Source organism: Vigna unguiculata, chromosome 9, assembly GCF_037176805.1.
Source record: "Vigna unguiculata cultivar grain cowpea cultivar isolate G323 ecotype 2 chromosome 9, ASM3717680v1, whole genome shotgun sequence".
Lineage (NCBI taxonomy): Eukaryota > Viridiplantae > Streptophyta > Magnoliopsida > Fabales > Fabaceae > Vigna > Vigna unguiculata.
In genome coordinates this window covers 41,435,495-41,446,784 of record NC_140800.1, presented here as the reverse complement: position 1 = coordinate 41,446,784, position 11,290 = coordinate 41,435,495, and the positions used below count along the sequence as shown (strand labels likewise).

At 25.2% G+C, this 11,290-nt stretch overlaps 1 protein-coding gene across 1 annotated transcript; it reads left to right on the top strand.

Moving 5' to 3' along the window:
- The first annotated feature begins 7,863 nt into the window (after positions 1-7,863).
- Positions 7,864-9,051, top strand: SHN2 (Integrase-type DNA-binding superfamily protein). The gene is made up of 2 exons (XM_028049244.2): positions 7,864-8,102; positions 8,238-9,051. Exons 1-2 carry the CDS (start codon positions 8,023-8,025, stop codon positions 8,761-8,763), a joined length of 606 nt encoding a protein of 201 aa, XP_027905045.1. The 5' UTR covers positions 7,864-8,022; the 3' UTR covers positions 8,764-9,051.
- The last annotated feature ends 2,239 nt before the right edge of the window (positions 9,052-11,290 follow it).

Here is an 11,290-nt window from a genome sequence, read left to right as displayed (position 1 = left end):
TGAATAGCACATTTTTATAGAAACTATTATTTATTAATTATAGATATAAACAAAGTGGAAGAGATACAATTATTTATTAGCCAAACTAGTAAAGGAGACACTGTATGACAAAGAAATAAAAATTTGATATATTTTGATGTTGCATGTATATTACACATATATTTAAATTAACTGGGAGTTGTCTTTTGCGATAAACAAGTAGCGAAGTATTTCAAATGATTAAGCATGTGAGATTTTTTATTTTTCTATGCAGTATAAAAGATTTTAATCCATTTCTTATCTTTGAAATAGGACATGAATTGACAAAAAAGGATATAGTAGAACAGAAGTTCAATAATACACATGATAATTTGGAAATATATTACATTTTTAATCAGTACTAATTTAAAATTATATAAATTACGTTTTTTTAAGGATTGGTTATACGTTTTAAATTGATAAGACACATATGTTTAACTATGCAAAAAATATAAGTTTTTCTAAAATTATTGTGAATGTGATGTAATAGCAATTTAATTGAGGCTTTTGCTTTAATGATCCATTCCTTGGCTTGACTTTTATTATTCTTTTATTTGCTCAATAAATATTTCGGGCCCCGATTCTCCATGCTTGATAAAATTCCAAACATTCATTTTTCTACTATGTGTATGAACAGTTGAATTATATAATGAAGATGTTAACCAACTGAAACAGGTTGATAAATAATTAATGAGCACTACTTTCATTTTTTTCATTAAAATTTGAAATAAATAATTTTATTAACTAAAATAATATAAATATATATAACAGATTTTATAAAAACAATTTTTTTTAAAAATTTTTAAATAATAATTTTATGATATAAAATAATTGTTTTAGAATTTTTAAAATTTTTAATAAAAATTAAGAAAAAAAATATCTCTTTAACATTTTATTAGACTATGAAGGATGTTACAAAGATCATCTAAAAATAAATAAAAATAAACTTAATAAAACTTCAAATTAATACTTTAATTATTTTTTAAACTCTTTAAATATTTAATATTATTTTTTGTTAGTTTTTATATTAATTTAATTCTTTTATGTTTAATTATTTTTTAATTTTTATTAACATTAACAAATATATAATTATTTAATTATTTTTAAATTTTATTAATAAATATTAAATAAAATATTAAAAAAAATTGTACAATATTTATTCATATTTTATTTTCTTTAAAGAGAACAAAATTATACTAATAATTATTAAATCAAATTTAATTTAATATCATAATTAACTTGTGTAAACTTTAATAGATATTAATTATTCTGGTCATTTAAGACACCGGTACCTATTATTTCATTCCTTAAAACGTTTTACACTCTACTTTTTTTATAGAGAATAAAAAAAACACCAATGACAGAGTGAAAGTTTTTCATTGAAGAGAACGCAAATCTTTATAAATAATTTCATTCCACCACTACCAAAATTTTTATAATTAAAATTTGTGAAAAACACTCAATATTTATAAGTAAAACTTTATTTTCAATATTCATTACATTAAATTAACTATTAACTACGTTATTTTAATTTAAAATTTAAAACCTTAAATTATTTATGCTTCTAAGTTATAGATAAGAACTAGGAACGGTAAGAAACCTTCGGTTACGAATGAAGATGACAAATGAATATATCTCTTTGGTTATTATTTAAATTTATCACAATTTAAACAATAAACTTTTATATTAATAGGATAAAAATAATACTTGATTTCTTAAATTGAAATAAGAACGTAAATATATGTATTTGTCATATTCTCGATGCTTGTTTTTCATTCATACTTATCGTTGTTTTAAGTTATTAAAATATTAAGGAATCTAATATTTATTATTTTTTCTTGTATTTTTATTTTTGTAACTTATTTCTAAATTTAAATATAATTAATTATAATTATTTAATATTCAATCAATTATTATTTAACATTAATACAATTGTAATTGTTTTTTAATATTTAATATTAAAAAATATATTATTTTTATATTAAATACTTATCTTACCAACAAGAAATAATAAAAAAATAATATCCACTACACAGATATCTATAAAAAATATATCTAATATCCATTTGCAAATACTGCGAATACAATTTTATTTTTCTATTTTATTAAGTAATGGTAGATATTCTCTGTCTCCTTTAATTGCCGTAAGGTGACGTATACCACAACCCAGAGAATAGTCAAATTGAGTGAAATAATAAAATTGGAATTAGTTTGGAGATTTCTCAGAAATGGCCAAACATGCAGTACGGAAGTTTAATTAAATGCGATGGAAATAGTAATAATAAAAGTCACATTTCAACATAAATTTGAAAATCACGTCACATTGTTTAGTTTGACCGTCTTATTGGTAGCAGTTATTATTATTAGCTTAACTACATTCAGATTTTTTTTTATTTACTCTGCATAAAAAACTGCCGTGAATCAGTAATATTTTTTTATTTACTTTTTGCATGAATAAAATATCACGATATTTTTTATTCTAACATATTATATTTATTTAATTATTACTATCATCATCATCATTATTATTATTATTATAAAAAACACATTTGTATTAAGTTGATTATGATGTGTATATATTTGGAGAGAAACATGGAAAGAGAATTCAGGGTCTGTTATGTTTGGAGAAAGAGAAATGTGGTTGGGAGAGGAAAACAAAATCTAAAATAATAATAATTAAAATTTGCTATTTGTCTCAGACTTTTGTATTTACTGTATTACTGTTTGTATTTGTATTTCCACAAACTGTACACAAAATTAAGCTTACAAAATAAAAAAGTTTATTTCGAGACACTCTCGGTTAGAATGCTTTCATTGCACATTTGTTAACTTTAATTAAAATGCTTGATCAAAAACTTAAAGTCGTTGAAGAATTAACGACGTCATAAAAAAATTAGCCTATTTTTAAATATTTAATTATTAAATATGTTTTTAAATGACTTTAGCCTTTTTATTGAACTTTTTACAATAAGGAAACACCTATGAGAAAATAAATTAATTAGAATTAAATATATTTGAAAATTAAAATTAGTACATCTATGAAACTTTGGTCTTAGTTTTTCAACTTTTAAATATGCTAAATTTAGTTTTTTTTAATCAAATTTTATTAAGTTTATTTGAAATTTCAAATACATTTCATGATAGTATTTGATTTAACATTAAAGCGAAAATGTGTCAAACGGTATAAACTACTCAAATATTATCTTGAAATGCTTTTGAAACGTCAAATAAATTTAATAAAATTTTTTTATAAGGATTAAATTCACACATATGTAAATATATGAGACTAAATTGGTCTAATGTTTCAAGGAGTGACTAATTCTAATTTTTACTTAAAATTAAGGAATAACAAACATATTTAACCCAATTAATTACCAGGTCAATTGCTTTATAAAGTTTACATTGATATATTTAAGGATGATGATTAACAAGAGTCTCAAATCGAGCCAATTCATAAAATTGATTAATCCATCTTATAATGAACTAAAAACGAGTTAATTCAATCTAATGTCTTTTGGCGAAAGAAAATTTTTGATAAATAAATTACATACTTATTATTTTAATTTATTTTATATATTTATTATAACAATATAATCAAAATTGTTTTTCTATTTATTTAAAATAATTAAAAGTTAAAGTGTCAATTTGAATTTTTTTTTGAATATCTAAATATTACCACTTCTGGACTTATAATAAATTTGTTAACACCCAATAGTAAATTATAAGATGGATAGAACTTAATTAAAGCTTTAGAAAAATAAAGACAACGTGTTATTTTTTGTTATAATTGAGAAATTAATTTGTGGTAATGTGGAAATTCTTTTAAGAAATGAATTGGTGGCTAAGTAACCAATAAGGATGTGGGACTTTTCTCAAATATTGAGATGTTAACAGCAGCCTCTCCTTTATTATTGATGGCCCATACGCATTTTCTATGTCTCCACTATCGCTATCACATTATTTCAACAACAGTAGGTGAAATCCACCTAATATTGCAAGGCTTATCACCAGATATTTAATAAAAATGCTTTTATCAAATTAAAGAATAAAATAAAGAATGTAATTAAAGTTTCAAATTTTTAATTATTATATCGTAACAAAATAAAAAAAGGGAAAAATTTGTGGAAGGTTCAAAATTTTGCCCCCACAATAAATAGCTCCAATGACGAAGAGACACTTGGATATGTTTGTTAAACAATAAATTAACAACCTTCTACTAAACGCCAAAATATGACGATGACTAAGTCAATTTCGATGGAATTTTGATTTTTTTTCTTTCGTAATATAGCGATTATAATTAATTTTTGATGTTTTAAAATATATTAAAAAAAATATTTAAAATATTAACACAGTATATTTCTACTATATTTTTAATATTTAGTAGGGGACAATAAAAAAAAATTAATAAAAAAATATTTAGATTTATTTTTATGAATGAAATTTTACACTTTTCTCACTATTATAGTGTACATTATTGTATCCATAAGTGGTTCATTATGCCTTAAACCACACGTATAAATAAAGTGGATAAAAATAGGAAAAGCAAAGTGGTTACCATAATCATAAACCAAATTTCAACAAATCAACTAGTATCTTTAATTTGAGCCCTTTTGTTTCAAAGTCTTTTTGACTTGGAAAAAAAATTAAAGAGCTAATTCTTTTAGGTATATTTTTAATTTTGTATTTTAGACAAAAAAAACTGTTTTTCCTCCTTTTTCCTAGTAATATATATATATATATATATATATATATATATATATATATATATATATATATATATATATATATATATAAAACATTTCTATGATGATGATAAATTATTTTTAATAAAATACATCTTTAATTGTCTGAGAACTATAGGAGCGAAAATGTTGATTGTGATAAAAACAAATTTATGTGAGAAATAAGTATTTGTTAAATTATACTTAAATAATCAATAATAAAAATATCCCTTTGTTTTTTCAATTTTCAGATTTCTTGAATTTGTTTTTTCACTATTAATCTATGTATCATTTTGAAAATTTTAGATGATATTAATTCCTTTTGGTCCATTGTACTTTTCCTTTATATCTAATGCTTAACTAATTTGTACTTGTACAGCTTTTATGAAGTAAAAATAATGAGGTAAAATAAGAAATCTAATAAATTATTAGAATAAAGAATCTTTGGGATATTCATGGATCGTTATGTATAATCCATAAAATGTATAAAAAAGGATAAGTGATTTTTTTAGTTCTTTATGTTTTAGTTTCTTTTTGCATTTAAAAGTCTTAAATTTAATACTTTATGTTTTTTATTTGTTTAATGTTTTGTCCAATAAATATGTTTTTCGTATGAAACTTTTTCACATACCAAAAATTCACATTTGGTTATGAACTTGACTAGGTATGAGAACATTGCTCAAGCAACTTTTCTGGCCTGAATTTAGAAAGTTTCAAATTGAGAAAGTTAAGAAAAATTGTACTTGGGTTTTGAATCATACACCATTGGGGCAAGCTTAAATGAAACTAATTATATAAGTACTTATGGTTTTTGTGTAATAAATTAGTGCATGAAATTATTCAGTAAACGATAACTAAATTTTATGTATATTTAAATTTTTGTTTTCTATATATGTGATGTTTTATATTTAAGAGATTTATGATAATAGGGATAATCAAGGGTGTGAGAATAGTATTTTAGAGAGGTGTAGTAAACAAACTTAGGTTTGTTTTAGGTTATAATAGAAAAGTAATAAAATGGGATCAATTTAGTTGTGTGGCGTGTCATTGTAATCAATAACATTTCTTTATTTTTCTTTTTAAAATAGAAAACATGTTATTGCTTTTTCATTCTCTTTCTTCTTTCTTTTCAAATTTCCAAACCTACTCTAAAGTCTCTCTTTTTTCGTTGTTAAAGTCACTACAATACGTTAAATAAAGTTTAATTCTCTAATGTTAGAACTTCTATGGACATTAGTCACTCATCATTTCCTTTAAACTATGTTTTTCCTAGGATACAAGGAAATCCAAATAAAGAAAACTAGTAACATTTCAACTTAGGTTATGATTGATTAATTGATGCGGACTGATTTGTGAGATATTTACATATCAAATTAATTAGTACAAATAATTAAGTTAGTCAAGTTGTTCTTTTTTAGTTGATATTGAGTTGTGTTTTGTAATATTATATGAATAATGAATAATCGGGATCATGAACATAATTTAAAGTTCTAGGATTTTGATATTTTTTACGTATATTTACAGTTTTTACTTAAATTTGAAGTTGTTACTAATTTTGGTAAGTTAAGTTCAGATTTATTTTAACTTGAAACTTGAATTATAATATTCTACTAAACTTTGAACAATTACTTGATAATCATGGATAATCCAATATGTTTGGACTTCATGAAATATATAATAGGTATTTAGTTTCATGCATTTGAATTCAATATAGTTTTTTAAAAGTTGTCAGATTTTTTTAAAACTATTTTGTTTTATTCCTTTCTGTTCTTAGTGAGGTAAGAAATGTGTTAGATGCATTGTGTGAAGCTTTGTTTAATAACTCAATAGAGTTCTATATAATTCATTTATTTATACTATTTAGTTCGTTTGGTTATGTTTGTTTTGTAATTGTGATGTTTTACTTATTTTAGGTATTTTGATGAGATATTGAAGTGATGGATTTCAAATCAATTATAAGATTCCAAATTAATTATCAACTAAAATCATTTATCTTCATGGGAGTAGTTAACAAATCAATTATCTCAATTGGCTAATCAAATGGACTATTAGCAAGACAAAATCGATTATCATTTTTCAATTCAGTAAAATGGATTGGATATATTAAGTTGAGAATGTTTCAATTCAGTAATTTGTTATTCTCACCCTCTCTAATAACTTGCATGTTCATCCTTTTACTTCTTAAAAAAATTATTAAATACTTAGGCTTAGAGTTTCCAATATATGTTTTTTTTCCTTAAAAAAATTAAAACGTACACTTGTATCATTGTTATTAGTTTATTTTGAAATCGATTCTAGCATATATTAATAAAATTGGACCCAACATATATTATATGTTGGTATTATTATATGTTTTATATGTTTGGTTATATATATATATATAATAAATAATAATAATATTAATAATAATAATAAAAATAATATATCAATTTTAATTATAAGAGTAAAATTTAAATTTATATCTTAATCTATTAAAACTTTATTTTTTATCTATCACATCATTTATATCACTTACAAGGTTTTACAAATTTTACCTCTAAATTCATTTACTTTCACCCTAAATCTCTTTAAAAAATACATCAGATTTCATTCTACAATAAAAAAAATAACACACATTTCACCTTCCAATTCACTTAAATACATTCTTTCGGTCTCGTTCAAATCAATACTCAACGTATCCTGTAACTGATTCCTAATAATGAAAAGAGTTAGGATTTTAAAAATCTGCATTAGTCTAAGAGAGAAGAAAATAGGGATGAGAGATGATCCTAGTTTGGGAGCTATGAAAAATAGGAGATGATGGGTGCATATGAAGGAGAAAGCTTTTCTGTAACAGATATTAGGAATCGGTTGACTCCATGGTAAAAACATTACTTGACGTAACCATGAATAAGACAATCCATGAGAAAACATTATCCGTTAAGAATTCACGTGATGGAAAGAGTGAGCTGAAAAGGTGAAATTACAGGGTAATATATATTTTTGACATTCCGTGGGTGGAAATGGAACACAGGTTGTGATTGCATAATGTGTGTGGGCAGAAGGAGGCCTACAAGGTGGTCATTAATTTGAGTTGTTAAGGAGGCATGGATTTATCAAAGTGGTGCAGGTGAAACTTTTATTGCTTCTCTACTGTTCACTTCAACTTTCCGTCCAATCTCACCGACAACCCACATATATTTCATTAACACTTGTTAAATACTTACACTACTCTTCTTTTTCTTCCTATTAATCCCTCTATTAATTCCCTTCACCTCTCTTCCTCACTCTCTCACGCGCCATTATGGTACAAGCCAAGAAGTTCAGAGGAGTCAGGCAACGCCAGTGGGGCTCCTGGGTGTCAGAAATTCGCCACCCTTTGCTGTAATCATCTCATTAATCTCCAACACCAACACAATATACAATGCTGCTTCTTCTTCTTCTTTTTCTTCTGTTTCTTCCTCTTATCTATTACTAATCCTTTCTTTCTCTTTCTTTATTTATTTCTCCTCACTGCAGCAAGAGAAGGGTGTGGCTTGGGACCTTTGAGACAGCTGAGGCTGCAGCAAGGGCTTATGATCAAGCAGCCATTTTGATGAACGGTCAGAATGCCAAGACTAACTTCCCCACTTCAAAGAACCACCCTCAACCTGACTCCGCCGCCGCCGCCGCCGCTGCCACTTCTTCTGCTGCTGCTTCTGACAACGCTTTCTTATCTCCCAAAGCTCTTTCCGAACTCCTCAGCACAAAGCTCAGAAAGTACTGCAAAGACCCTGCCCCTTCCCTCACCTGTCTCAGGCTCGATGCTGATAACTCCCACATTGGAGTGTGGCAGAAAGGTGCAGGACCACATTCTGGCTCCAGCTGGGTCATGAGGGTCGAGCTTGGCAAGAAGCAGACCCAGGGTGAATCAGCATGGTCCCCCAACAGTGGTGCTAATCACACTGCTGCAAACAGTGAAGTAGTCGTAGAAGAAGAAGAAGAGGAAGAAGAAGAGGATACACTCGCTCTGCAGATGATCGAGGAGCTACTCAATTGGAACTAGAAACAAAACAACCCTTCTGCACCTTCTACTTCTTCTGTTATTCTGGTAACCCCGCAAGGAAAAAAAAGGAACCTTAATCCGTGTCATATATAGTTTCTTTTCTCATGTCATCTCTCTCTCTCTATATATATATATATATATGTATATCACTTTCAATTCGTTTACTTTTGTGTTTCTGTAAAAATGTTGTCAAAAGTGCTGATATGACGATGCCCAGTTTGATAGTTACTTAATACACTTTGCAATATTATGATTGGTGGTATTTAAGCATCCGAATTCATCATCAAATTGGGATCAAGAAAAGGAACTCGGTGTATGTAAGTGTCAATTTTAACTATTCCTTTGAAGTAACACATCGCCTGGGGAACAATCATGGATACCATCCCGATTACTATATATACATGCATGGGTCACAGGTTTGCAATTATCGATACTTAATTCAAGCAATCATTGTGAGAACTAAATCTATTTTTAAAACAGCAACATATATTCTGATCTTAATCATCAATTTTTTTTTTCTTCTTTCAGCTTTGTACTTCTCTGTCTCTTTCCTGAATCATGTTACACTGGAATTCAGTTTCTATCTTTCCCTCATAAGCCATCACACTGTCTTACAGCTGTATGTCAAAATATATTTTACTAAGAACTATTCTTTTTTTCATCTTTCTTTTATCACATCATAGTATTCATTATTTATATTTAACATTCTATTCTTTTCAAAATAAATTTGATGTTCATCAAACTTTTTTTCTAACTCACGAATAATCCAATATGTACGATTTTTAGTATATATTGAAAGTCTTAAGATTACAAATTTTTGTCCAAATATGTATTAGATTTTTCTTTATGAACATACTTTTAAAGCACTAACTATTATTATACCATAATTATGATTATCCAAATATGTAGACGTATAATTTTTTTCTTGTCTCATTTTGTTTTTTTTTATTCACGTTATTTTATTTTCTCTCTCTTCATTTCCCTTTCTTCTTAATAAAATACATTTTTGACAAAACTTTTTAGCATGCATTTCTACTTAATAGGAATATGCTAACAGCATATCAAAAAATGCCCCCAAAATATAATTATACATTGACATACAGTTAAAATTCGTTCACATTTGTAATAATTATTTGATTGGATGAAGTTTATAGATCAACTTTAAATCTTATGCTCAAAATTATGAATGTTTAAATGTGTTATAATATTAATTATAGAAGTTGAAATATAAAATATAAAAAGTATTTAAAATTGATGTATTCAATATTAATAACTATTTAGTATTTGTGTTATTATAAAGATGTAAAATCAGCATTTTCAAAACTAAAATTGTAAAGTATTATTTAGATTTAAATGCATCTTAGGAAAGATTAAATATCTTAACAGTTTTATCAATGAGAAAAATATTTCTGGATTTGATTACCATATACATAATAAATTTATCACCTAATTTTTCGTTACAAAAAATAATTAAAATTATTTTTAAATACTTTTAATATATCATACAATATTAAAATGTTGTAACGTAATTTTTACATAATAGATAAATTGTTGTCATCTAAATAATTTATAACTTCTTCTGTATATAGACTATAACTTTTATCTGTTTTCCCCTACTTTTAGATATAAAGTCACTCTCTATACTATCTGTGCTCCTTCTTGATTTTCTATTGGTGTTCCTTGCATGTACTCAAACTACCAATTTTATTATCTTTTTTTCTACAGCAGATGTTATGTCAACTTTCTTTGAAACACATTTATTTCTATTGTTATTAAATGAATCTATTTATCTATTGCAACATTCTCATATCTATCAAATACATTAAATTTATTCTCCTGCTCATTTTTCACCACCCAACAGTGTATCATATTCAAGAACAAAAATTGTACTTCTAGGGTGAAAATTTCTTCAGTTGTACTGTCTCAATTAATAATTATAAACTCTCATCATTGTATGTTTTTATGAATTCAGAATATGAAAATAACAACATAGTCCTTTTTTCTAGATTTTGAATTGGAGGAATTACTATTTTACTGTATGCAATAGTTTAAATAATATATAATAAAGGACATAATGATTTCTTTGTATTGGAAAAATAATCTTAAAAATCTCTCTGAAATTGAATTATATTAGAAGAAGAAGAGGAAAAGTCTATGCACCTAGACACCTTTTACACTACCATTCATAAAAAAGTTTTATAAGATGACTATATCTTGTAAACTTTAAGATAACTCATGAGTCTACTTGTTATATTACTCTTATTTTTAAATATTTAATAATAATAAATTCAATATGACACACTCAGTTCAACTAAATCAAGTTTAATTTTTTTATTAAATTAAATTTTAAATATTTCATAAATTTGAGTATTTTAATTTTAAATTGATTTTTATTAAATATTTTTTACTTAAAACTTTTTATATTTTTAATTAAGTCTCTTCCGTTTATCTTTTTATTAATTAAGTGATGTAATTGTTATTTTATTACGTTATTTTGTCATCGTTAATCAAGGTGAACTAATAATAT

Excerpts from the sequence above, each read along its gene's own strand:
- SHN2 (XM_028049244.2), top strand. The coding sequence starts at position 8,023 with ATGGTACAAGCCAAGAAGTTCAGAGGAGTCAGGCAACGCCAGTGGGGC. Across the intron at positions 8,103-8,237 it reads GAAATTCGCCACCCTTTGCT|CAAGAGAAGGGTGTGGCTTG; the intron begins GTAATCATCTCA and ends TCCTCACTGCAG.